This window comes from Nyctereutes procyonoides, unplaced genomic scaffold (genome assembly GCF_905146905.1).
Source record: "Nyctereutes procyonoides isolate TBG_1078 unplaced genomic scaffold, NYPRO_anot_genome, whole genome shotgun sequence".
In the NCBI taxonomy this organism is placed as follows: Eukaryota; Metazoa; Chordata; class Mammalia; order Carnivora; family Canidae; genus Nyctereutes; species Nyctereutes procyonoides.
In genome coordinates, this window is record NW_026575122.1 from 19004991 (window position 1) to 19018024 (window position 13034).

Consider the following 13034-nt stretch of genomic DNA (forward strand, 5'->3'; position numbering starts at 1 on the left):
TAAAGATAGTCATCAAACTACAAGGGAACAGAGCAAGAGAAGACAGGAATACAGAAGAACTACAAAGCAGCCAGAGTTAACATAATGGCAATAATAATACCTATCAATAATTACTTTAGATGTAAATGAATTAAATTGTCCAATCAAAAGACACAGTGTAGCTAGCTAAATGACTAATAATAATAATAAAAAAGAGAGACCTGTCTATATGCTGCCTACAAGAGACTCACTTTAGGTAGAAGGATGTACATAGACTGAAAGTGAAGGGATAGAGAAGATGTTTCATACAATGGTGAACCAAAGGAAAGCTGAGGCAGCTATACTTACAATAGACAAAATAAGCTTTGAAACAAAGACTGTAATAAAGACAAAGAAGGAAATTACATGATAAAGGGATCAACCCAACTAGAGGATATGAAATTTGTAAATATTCATGCACCTGAATATATAAAGCAAATATTAACAGATCTAAAAGTAGAAACTGACAGCACTACAAAAAAAGTAGGGGGTTTTATTACGCCACTTACATCAATAAATAGATCATTCAGACAGAAAAAATCAATAAGAAACATCAGCCTTAAATGACACATTAGACCAGTTGCACATAAGAAATATAAACAGAACATTCCTTTAAAAAGCAACAGAATACACACATTCTTCTCAAGTACACAGGGATTATTCTTCACAACAGATCATATGTTGGAGCACAAAATAAGTCTCAATAAATTTAAGATCGACATCAAATAAAACCTCTTTTCTGACTACAATGGTATGAAACCAGAAATGAATTACAAGAAAAAAAGACCAGAAAAATCACAAATATAGAGACATTAAACAACATGCTACTGAACCACCAGGGGGTAAATGAAAGGAGAAATTAAAAGGGAAATTTTAAAAATCAACATGATACCCCACAATAACATATGTTAAATAAAATCATAATTATTTCCATAGATGCAGAAAAAAAAAAGCATTTGACAAAATTCAACACCCATTCATGATAAAAACTCTTAAGGAAGTGAGGATAGAGGGAATGAACCTCTCAAAATAGTAAGGGCCATATGTGACAAGCCACAGCTAATATTATACTCAATAGTGAAAAGCTAAAAACTTTCCTCTAAGATAGGAACAAGACAAGGATGCCCATTTTCACCACTTTCATGCAGCATAGTCCTAGCCACAGCAATTGGGCAAGAAGAAGAAATGAGTGTATCCAAATAGGAAAAAAGAGGTAAAACTGTCACTATTTATGGACAACATGACTTTATATATAAAAATCCTAACGACTCCACCAAAAAACTGTTAGAATTAATAAATGAATTCAGTAAAGTTGCAGGGTACAAAATTAACATATGAAAATTTGTTGCATTTCTATACACTAAACAATCTATCAGAAAGAGTAATTAAGAAAACAATCCCAAGGCATCTGGGTGTCTTAGTGGGTTAAGCATCTGACTCTTGGTTTCGACTCAGGTTGTGATCTCATGGATGAAGCCCTGAGCTGTTCTCTGCACTCAGCAGGGAGTCTGCTTGAAAGAGTGTCTCCTTCTGCCCCTTTCCTCACTTGCCTGCTCCCTCTAAAAATAAATAAATAAATCTTTTTGAAAAACAGAAAACAATCCCATCTATAATGGCATCAAAAAGAATAAAATACTTAGGAATAAATTTAACCAAGGAGGTGGAAAGGCCTTTACACTGAAAACTATAAGACACTGATGAAATAAATTGAAGTAAACACAAATAAATGGAAAGATTTTCTGTGTTCATAGATTGGAAGAATTAATATTGTTAAAATGTCCATACTATTCAATGCAATCCACATATTTAGAGCAATTTTTATCAAAATCCTTCTGGCATTTTCCACAGAAATAGAACAAACCTAAAATGTATATGGAACCTCAAAAGACCCTGAATAGAGCAATCTTGAGAAAGCAAAACAAAGCTGGTGTCATCATGCTCCCTAAGTTCAAAATGTATTATAAATCTATAATAACCAAAATATTACAGGGGCATCTGGGTGGCTCAGTTGGTTGGGCATCTGCCTTCAGCTCAGGTCATGATCTCAGGGTCCTGGGACTGAGCCCCACCTTGACAGGCTCCCTGCTCAGTGGGGAGCCTGCTTCTCCCTCTCCCTCTGCCCTTCCCCCTGCTTGTGCTCACTCTCTCACTCTCTCTTTCTTTCAAATAAATAAAATCTTTAAAACAAACAAACAAAACCCAGTATGATATTGGCATAAAAACAGACACATAGATTGGTAGAACAGAATAGAGCCCAGAAATAAACCCACACATTTATAGTCAATTAATTTATTTTAAAAGAGCCAAGAATATAAAATGGGGAAAGGATGGTTTCTTTAATAAATGTTATTGGGTGAACTGGACAGCCACATGCAAAAGAATGAAACTATACTACTATTTTATACCATACACAAAAAATTAGCTCAAAATGAATTAAAGACAGATGTAAAACCTGAAATCATAAAACTCTGAGAAGCTAGGCTGTAAGCTCTTTGAAGTATGTCTTAGTGATTTTTTTTTTTGGATCTAACTCCAAAAACAAAGTCATAAAAGGAAAAATAAATAAGTGGGACTACATCAAACTAAAAAGCTTCTTCTGTACAGTAAAGGAAATTATCAACAAAATGTGAAGGCAACCTACTGAACTAGAATATTTGCAAGTCACAAATATATAAAGAACTCATAACTCAATAGCAAAAAAAGTCTAATTAAAAAATAAGCAGAGGAGGGCAGCCCCGGTGGCGCAGTGGTTTAGCGCCACCTGCAGCCCAGGGCGTGATCCTGGAGACCCAGGATCGAGTCCCACATCAGGCTCCCTGCATGAAGCCTGCTTCTCCCTCTGCCTGTGTCTCTGCCTCTCTCTCTCTCTCTCTCTCTCTCTCTCTCTCTCTCTCTCTGTCGCTCATAAATAAATAAATAAATAAAAATCTTTAAAAAAATAAGCAGAGGATCTGAAGTCATTTTTCCAAAGAAGACATATGCATCATCAACAGACCCATGAAAAGATGTTCAATATCACTAATCATCAGAGAAATGCAAATCAAAACCTTAATGAGATATCACCTCACAACTGTTAGAATGGCTGTTATTGGAAAGACAAGAAACAAATGCTGGCAAAGACTTGGAGAGGGGAATTTTCGTGCATTGTTTTGGGAATAACAGATACTATGGAAAACAGTATGGAAGTTCCTCAAAAAGTTGAAAGTAGAACTATATGGTCCAGCAATTCCCCTTCTAGATATTTATCTGAAGAAAATGAAAACACTAACTTGAAAAGATATGTGCACCCCTGTGTTCACTGCAGCATTATTTACAGTAGCCAAAATATGGAAATAACCTAAGTGTCCAAGCAATGAAAGAATAAGAGAATAGGTATACACATTGGAATTCTACTCAGCCATAAAAAAGAATGAAAACTTGTCATTTGTGACAACATGGTGAAATTTAACAGTATGAAGCAAAGTGAAATGAGTCTGGTGGAGAAAGAAAAATATTTAAGCTGCCACTTATATGTGGAATCTGAAAAACAAACTGAATGAACAAACAAAACAAAGCAAAATAAAACTCATGTATATGAGCGGTTCAACGGTTGCCAGGGAGAAGCGGGGTTAGGCGTTGAGCATAAGGGATGAACAGGGTCAGGAGGACAGACTTCCAATTTTGAAACGAATAGGTCATGGGGATGTGGTGTGCTGCACAACAGCTACAGTCAATGGTACTGAGCATACTTGAAGGTTGCTGAGGGAGAGTGGATCTTGAAAGTGCTCATCAAAAAAAAAATTGGAAAAAAATTAAAAAAAATAAAAATAAAATAAAAAAAATTGGAAAAAAAAAACCTGCATTCCAAAGTTTCCTACTGGTTACTGGTTTCATGGCCACCACTTAGTAGATGTTTAATTTTAGAACCATTTTACCTGCTCTTTCTGGAAGCCTTGGGCAGAGCTTAGTTCGTAATCTTTGGGGGGAAAAACTGCTGAATTTTTAGCTGTTTTGAGTTGACTCGCACCACTGCACCACAACTCAATAGGAAAAAACTATTTAACTTATTTATTATCTTGTGAAAAGTATACATTGAAAATTTTGTTCATACTGTATTTATCAACTATGATGAAAAGCAATAGATATATATTCTTTTATTATGTTAAATTATGATTGCCATTATTAATCAGCAAAATGTGGAGTGTATGTTCTTTTCACAGTGATATATGCCTTTTGTAACTTCACGTGGTTATTTTATTGTCAATGAGTAAAAAATCTTAATTTAAGAGATTGTATGTAATATTTATTTCATTAATTTCTTTCCTTGTTTACATAAATTTTGAAAGATTGCATGATTTCTTTACAGAAAATGTATCCTGATGCTGTGGAAATAGTTTGAGGAACATCTTATGAATTTTCTTAGAATGTATAATGGTTGTAGCCCATCCTACTTTAAAGAAAAAAGTGACCACAGACTTTGCAAATAAGACTTAAATGTGGCATGCTTTTCTTATTCCAACTTTTTAAATTAGAAAAAAAAAGGTCTTTTGTTTATTCCCCCAATTCTACTGTGACATACTCTTCATATAAAGACATGTAGCAATAATGGGGTGAGGGTTAGTCTCACAGTGCCTTTGGGAGGGCCAGAACTTGCCTTAAATCTTCCCCAGCCAAATAACTATTTTTCTATTAGTGCTTGAGAGAATTTGAATGTAGGATGGGTTCAACTGCACAAAAGGAAAATATATTTACCGCTTTCTTTTTACATAGATCTAAAGTGAAGAGACCACCTCTTAGTGCTAAAAATGGTATGTAGTACATGAATATGCCTTGTTTCATTCCAGAAAATTCCAGTACTTGTACTTTTTTTTTTTTTTGCGTGTGTAGAAAGGCAGGAATGCTTTCCTGGACAGCAGATGAATGAGCGGTAGCTTTAGTTTCTTTGTACATAGGTACTGTTGGAGCACTCTGTATGTATGTACGCTGGACTACTTTGACAGAAGTAGGTTTTTGAATGTAACAAGTCAACTTGAGTTGTAATATATTTTGGGGAATCAGTACACTACAAATTGTGACTGTAAACATTATACTGTAAATGTTTTGTAGTTTCCCCAAATAAAATTTTTGGGAAAAAAGGTAAAAAAAAATTTTTTTGTGACTGTGGTGGTAATCATTTCACAATGTAGACAAGTATTGAATCATCACGTTGTAAGCCTGAAACTAATATGATATTGTATGACAATTATACCCAAGAATAATAAAGAAAAGAAATAACAAGGCAGATTGACATTTTTTCCAAGTTGAATCTGAGTTCTAATCTTTACCTTGGTTATACACATAATTTCCCAGTCACTCTAGTTAATTTTATAAAACAGCCAAATAATTTTCAATTTGCCCACTAGTTACTCTGACAACACCACATTTGTGGGATTGTTTTCTGAGTATTCTAAACTTATTAAAATATTTTTGTATGAACTTACTTATTCTATATACTATTTCTGATGTAAATTTCTAAAAATCTCAAATTCTTGCCACTGAGACAGGGGAACCCTCTTACACTGTTGGTGCAAATGCAAGCTGGTACAGCCACTCTGGAAAACAGTATGGAGTTTCCTTAAGAAGTTAAAAATAGAGATACTCTACAACCCAGCAATTGCACTACTAGGTATTTATCTCAAAGATACAAAATTAGTGATCCAATGGGGCACGTGCACCCCAATGTTTATAGAAGCAATGTCCACAATAGCCAAACTGTGGGGAAAAGTCAAGATGTCCATTGACAGATGAATGGATAAAGAAGATGTGGTCTACAGATTCAATGGAATATTACTCAACCATCAGAAAGAATGAATACTTACCATTTACATCAATGTGGATAGCACTGGAGGACACTATGCTGAGTGAAATAATTCAAACAGAGAAAGGCAATTATTATATGGTTTTCACTCATATGTGGAATATAAGAAACAGCACAGAGGATCAATCATATGGAAAGGGAGGGAAAACTGAAAGGGAAGTCATCAGAGGGAAAATATCCATGAGAGACTCTTAAGTATAGGAAACAAACTGAGGGTTCCTGGAGGGGAAGTGGGTGGGGGGATGGGGCAACTGGGTGATGGGCATTAAGGAGGTCATGTGATGTGATGAGCGCTGGGCATTATACACAACTGATGATTGTACCCCAAATCTGAAACTGATGATGTACTACATGTTGGCTAATTGAACTTAAAATTTTTAAAAATTCTTGCCACTGAAAATCAGATATTACCTTTTATATTACTTTTTCAAGAGGCGCTTTTTCAACTGTTTATTGCATGTGGTAATAATATAGCTCATCAATCACACCTACTATAGACATTCATGCTAAAAGCTATTTTGTTTGGGGTTCTATTTGCTCAGAGATTTAGGTGAATGTTACATTTTGCTATTTTAACTGTAACCATGAAAATGAATGCCATTTTGCAAGCGAATTTGTAATGTTAGGTTAGAAATATAGATATTTTGATGCTCATTTTATAAACAGAATGCTGTTGAATATATGATTGTTTTATGATTATACACATGATATAAACACAGCACAAAAAAATTAAGTACGTTTGTTTTTGCATAAAATTAAATAAAATGAATAGATATATATAGAGATTTATTGGAACTCTTAAGTAGTTAGACCAGTTGTTTGCTCTCATTATGTTCTAACTATATATCAGGTATATATAAATTCAGTGTGAATTTCAAACTTCCTAGAAAATTTTATTCAAAAATTTATTAGTCAGGGGCACCTGGGTGGCTCATTAGGCTAAGCTGCTTTTGGCTGGGGTCATGATCCTAGAATGCCAGGATCGAGCTCCACATCAGATCAGGCTCCCTGCTCAGTAGTCTGCTTCTCCCTCAGCCCGCTCATGCTCTCTTTCTCTCTCTCCCTCTTTCTCAAATAAATAAAATCTTTAAAAAACAGAAACAAAAAACAAAAAATTTACTATCCAATGAACTGCCCATTATATTGCAGGCATCCATTACACTGAAGGAGTAACTTTATTTTTAGATTTCACTAAATCTAAGATTTTTTTCTATTGGACCATGCACCTTACATACTACCAAAAAGGAATATTCTAACTAAATTGTGAGATAACAACTCTTATTGCTTAGAATTTTGATTTTATACTTAATAAAAGAGTTATTTTGGGCTCTTAAGCATTCATGTAAAAAATACAAATTTATTATACTCCTCAAACATATTTGCATTCTAAATCCAGTTCTTCTGAATCACTTTTAAATCAGAATTGTCACTATTTTTTCCCCAAACGTATTATTCTTTGTGTCATGAAGAACATTGGTACTATAGCCTTTCTAAAAATAGTGCTCCAGTATCATCTCCACTATTTTTTTCCAAGTCATGGACACTTAATTTGCTGATTTTGAAGTCGGCATTTTCTTGACTTCCAGATTTCAGAAAGGTTTTTAGAAAACAACCAGTCCTCCTTTTCCTTTCTGAAATCATCTTTAAATAGTTATTAACAGAAATATCAAAGCATTGCAATTGTTGGGTCATGTCCAGAAATAAACCTAATCCATTGCTGCAGCAACAGCTATGACCTGACTGTTCCCCATCTGACAATGATGATGCCCACCTGTTGTAAGACATCCTGATTTCAAAAACGTTAAAACATGGGGGAAAATATGTGTTTTAGAATCAATTAAATATGGTAGTAATATTGCTAACTTTTTCTGTAATTGCAATAATTTAAAAGTTTGTAGCAAAGTTTCTATAAATGCCACGTTCATTACCATACTATCCGGACCTCCTATGAGTAAATCCTTGCAGGATAAACTGAGGAATACTCATATGAGGAGCAGCTCGATTGCAAAACAAGCTCTGCATTTCCGAATTTTATCCTGTGAATTACTGAGTCATAGAATAGATGTTCACTGAGAACTGCTGGCCTATGGAACAAAAGGGAAATTCTAGGGACTCAAAAATACTCAGAAATAAGAATGTTTTCCTTTAGTATAGGTAATTGAAGAATACAATTATAGATTTTGTTCTTTTAAAATCTCTAAATTCTAGATTTTGTCACATTAATGGAAACTGCCGTGGTTCTAATATGATTTAACAATAGAATTTTGTATAATCTTAGATTCACTGTTCTGTTAGGAATTGGAAAAAAATGAAAATCCACAGGCTCAAAAGATACTGAATTTTTTTTGGCACACTTAATTTGGAGCCATTATTTTGAAATCACTTCTTGCTTTGTCCATGAATCGGCAGTCAACTGTCCCTTTAGATGGACTTTGGCTTCAATTGCCTCTACAAAATCAGTCCCAGCATATTAAACCTTGACTCTAGCTGTTTTCGAAAATTACTGTGTCTTTGGTTGCTCAAATATTTTTTATCTTAGTTCTTAATTCCGTTTGCCCTTATGAGAGTGTGTCCCTCAGTGGCCCCCAAGCATTCTTCACCAGGACAATTACTAAAATTGGCTCCTAAGGGAGCCTGTCTCCTTAGACTGACTTTCAAATTTCAAATATTTATCTCCTTTAGAGATTTTTAGAGACTTTCCACTCATCCCTTCCCTTTCTGTTTATCTCTGACTCAGATAAAACTAAGATTTGTATATACTTGGAGTGGCATATCAGATCATGAAAAACTGATGAGTGTTTGGGACTCAGATTTATAAAATGAGAGTAGAATTTAAGTAATTGAAGTTTCTCATTGTAATTCATTGAAATCTTTAAAATGATGTGCCCACCAATTCTTTATGAAAGAAAAAAATAGCCAAATTTGTTTTAGCTAATTTTGGTGATTGAGTTGCTGTAACAATCTCCAAACTCTCTGGTATATCACAATGAAATTTATTTCTTCCTTATATGAATTCTTGCAGTTTGCCAGATGGTTGTGGCATGCCTTCCAGAAGCCAGGCCCTTCCATCTGGGGGTATATCTCTCCTTCATTCTTTGGAGTCCTCATTGGGAGATTTCTGAAGACTCCATTTTCATCATATTTGTTCTAATACCTCCGGCAGGTATTGCCTCCCCACAAAGGACTGGCTTCATTTGCAAAGTGACCTGGAAAAGTTCAACCTTTTCAAAGGTTTTCTTTTTTTAAAAAAAATGACAGCTTCATTGAGATGTAATTCATATACTGTATATTAACCCTTTTAAAAAGTCTATAATTCAGTAGTTTTCAGTAAATTCACAGAGTTGTACAACCATCACCACAATTTAATTCAGATCATTTTTGTCACTCTATAAAGAAACCCCATACATAGCTCTTAGCAGTCTCTCTCCATTCCCCTTCTCACCAGCCTTTGGATATCACTAGCCTGTTTTCTGTTTCTATGGATTTGCCTATTCTGGACATTTTATGTAAATGGAATCATATGACACATGTTTTTATGACTGGCTTCTTTCATTTAACATGTTTTTAAGGTTTATCCATGTCGTGGCATGTACGACTAAACTTATTCTATCTTATGGCAGAATAATATTCCCTTGTATGGATATACCACATCTTGCTTATTCATTAAATTAATAGCTGTTGGGGTTGTTCCCACTTCTTGGCTACTATAAATAATGTTGATATGAGCATTTGTGTACAAGTTTTTGTGTGAATATATGTGTGGATGTATAATATTTTTATTTCTCTTAGGAGTGGAATTGCTGGGTCATATGGTAACTGTCTGTCAAAATTTTTGAGGATCTGCCAAGTTGTTTTCCAAAGCAGGTGCACCATTTTACAATCCCACCAGCAACACAAAAGGGTTTAAAGGTTTAAGTTTTAATTCACTGTATATTCCAACAAAGACAAGCCATCCAAGTATTTTTTAAATTTGCATTTCACATTTCATTATCCTGAACCATTTTGCACTTTCTAATGCAAAGACACAAAATATCTTCTCTTTACTGTGACATTAAATGAGATCATACTCCAGTGATTTTCCTATTTTATTTCTTTCAGCCAAGGAGAGATGACAGAAGCAATTAAATACTTGAAAAAAGTTGTGAAAATTGCAAGAAAAAATTTTCAAAGCCTAGATGTTGTGAGAGCAAGTACAATGCTTGGAGCCATCTACAATGAAAAAGTGAGTATATACACAGATATACTTTCTTGTTGGGAGAAATCTGCAGAGTTTTCAAATTCTATTCCCCTTTTGACTCTCACCTTCCCACAATACATTATGCAGAATGACCCCAGGACCAGGACAGTAGAGCTTGGTTAATGCACAGGGCATTTACTTCTTCTTCTTCCAGGACCTGAGTGCCATCATGGGCATAGTCACCACTAGCTGCTAAAACTGATTCGTATCTTCGCAGCCAGTGAAGATTCTAAGTAGTCTTGGATTTGAAAAGCAATAAAAACATTTCAATTAAAAGAATATTATTATAATGGTTGACTCTTACCTGCTGACACTAACATTCATCTCCCTTGCTCCAAATTCTCAGTTTATTAATTCAGCTGTGATGTCCCTGCTAGGTCCTTCAGGAGGAGAAAGGACAATCCCAGGAGTAATTCTGAAGGAAATGTGGAATTCCAGCATCAGACTGGTTATATGAAAGAAAAGAGAAACTCTAAAATAAAAGTATCTTATTCAAGAGGCCATTACTAGTGAAATGAATTGGTCATAATGTATTGGCCTTTTGATTTATTCTCTCTTGAATTTATCTTTTATTACCCAGATTTTTCTTTAAGAAACAGCTTAAAAGCTTTTTTTCTTCTAGTTATAATTGCTGCTTTGATAATGAATAGGATCTATCATTTTTGAGGGCAGCTTCATTCTTAAACTATGTTTATACACCTTGTCTTAGTCATATTTGAGAGGTTGTGTACGTAGTGATAAAGGCACTAATTTCTGAGACTAAACTGGTGAAAAGCCTAGTTCTTTCACCTATAAGATCAGTGACCTAGGACAAATTACTTACCTTCTAGGTACCTCAATTTCCTCTCCTCATGAAGTTGTAAGTGTTGAGTTACTTAATGTAAGGCAGTTAGAATAGCACCTGGCAGGGGAAACAAGTGCCAGCTGTATGAGCCCTTATTATCCTGCACACATTTATGTGATATCTTACAATCCCCCTTTACCCAAGGCTCAGGGGGTTTAAGTAACTTACCCGAGGCCTCCGTGTTTCCAGGTGGAAGTGGTATTCAGACCCATACTCTTAACCACTACAATCTTTTATTTGCCATATAATTGGCTTTGGTGATTTCAGAATTATTTAGGCTTTTTTGTTTTAAAGAAATAGAGTTTGAAATTAATCTGAATGAGTGAAACTACCATCTTTAGTTCCTGCTATGGGAAGCATGCTTTCAAACAGGGTATATGATTTCTTTTTACACCCCTCTCGTTCGCTCACCCTGGCTCATTTGCTTTCTCTCTTATTACCCACACTCATTAAACCTTTTTCTCTTGACTGTCATGCTCCTCCTTCCTTTCTCCTCCCCTACATACCTTGCTCTTCTCTCACGCCCCAGTCTTTCTGGTCTGCTCTCACCCTCGGTCGTCCTCTCCCTCTGATCTCCCCCACTTGGTTTCCCCTCTTTCTTTGTGCCTCCCCACCTGTCACCCCAGGTCTGTCTCTCCATTGTGTGCCCCTTCTGCTGCCCTATCTCTGTGATACTATGCTTCCCTGGTGACTCCTCTCTCCTGGATCTTGTATGTGCTTTTGTTCACTTTTCAGGACACTGAAAACAGATGAGGCTCATGCCTTGGTGAGGCTGGCAGCCCAGTAGAAGCCTATCCTGTAGTAGCAGAATTGGCATCCCTGTTTATACATAGTCTTACTTTTTAAAAGGATTGTTCTTTGAAACAAAAGTGCCCAAAACACAAATTACTTTACCTTCCCACCAAACAAAACCCAGAACTCAGTGTGTTAGCATAGCACAAATATCAAGCATCAGTCTTTATTTTCCTAACTGCAGAAAGTATAAGGAAAATAAAACAATAAACCCTACTGGGGGATAATTTTTATATTTGCATTTTTAAGCTTTTTTGCCAAGAGTTTGTATCTCATTAGTATATATTTTATTCTCTGATTATTCTTAGAGAAGAGTCTAATATCTTAAAGGCTAGAGACACAAATAAAATCCAAAGGCTATGTCAATTACCAAAAGTTAATTTTTTATCATTTTGTACCAATTCTAATATAAAATTTGGAGGATTCCAGGTATTCAGGCTATCTTCAAATATACGAGTTGATTCATACATCTTAGTGATTCCTTATTTTTTTAAAAAAAGATTTTATTTATTCATGAGAGACACAGAGAGAAAGAGAGGCAGAGACACAGGCAGAAGGAGAAGCAGGCTCCATGCAGGAAGCCTGATGTGGGACTCGATCTCGGAATTCCGGGATCATGCCCTGGGCCGAAGGCAGGGGCTAAACTGCTGAGCCACCCAGGGATCAACAATGATTCTTTTTTTTTTTTAATGTAATAAATAGTCAATGATAAACAGTATAGTATTTTAATAGGTTTTTTTTTTGTTTCTTTGTTATTTTTTGTTTGTTTTTAGTGAGAGGGAGAGCGCAAGAGGGAGAAGGGCAGAGGCAGAGGGAAAGAAAGAATCTCAAGCAGGCTCCACACCCCGTGCAGAATGCTGGACTGGATCTTATGATCCTGAGATCATGACCTGAGCTGAAATCAAGCATCGGATGCTTAACTGACTGAGCCACCCAGGTGCTCCTTAAGTATTCAGTGCTATAACAATTTTATGACATCACAGACTTCAAAACAAAACTTATGGATGTTTCTTAATGATATTAAAAGCCTTTATTCCATTTATACACCTGAACAACCTCATAAGCTGTTTGCAATACATGCTATCTATCAGTTTTTCTATGAAGGAAACTAGCAGGACAAAGAGGCACCTCACTGATTTTTGCCCACATGTCCTTGAATCTGCATTCAGCTGCTTATTAACTGTAGCACTTAGCTACAGTAAGAATCTGCACTCAACTACTTATTAACTGTGATCTTGGGCACATGAATTCTTTGATCCTCAGTTTTGTCATCTTCAAGTGTCAATAACAAGATACCTAGCAAAACT

At 35.4% G+C, this 13034-nt stretch overlaps 1 protein-coding gene across 1 annotated transcript in view; it reads left to right on the forward strand.

Annotated features, from left to right (window-relative positions):
* TTC29 (tetratricopeptide repeat domain 29) overlaps nt 1-13034 on the forward strand; it is a 241496-nt gene that overhangs the window by 133104 nt on the left and 95358 nt on the right. The window contains exon 10 of the mRNA XM_055336226.1: nt 9953-10076. Coding sequence (XP_055192201.1) covers nt 9953-10076 — 124 coding nt within the window. The remainder of the gene's footprint in view (nt 1-9952; nt 10077-13034) is intronic.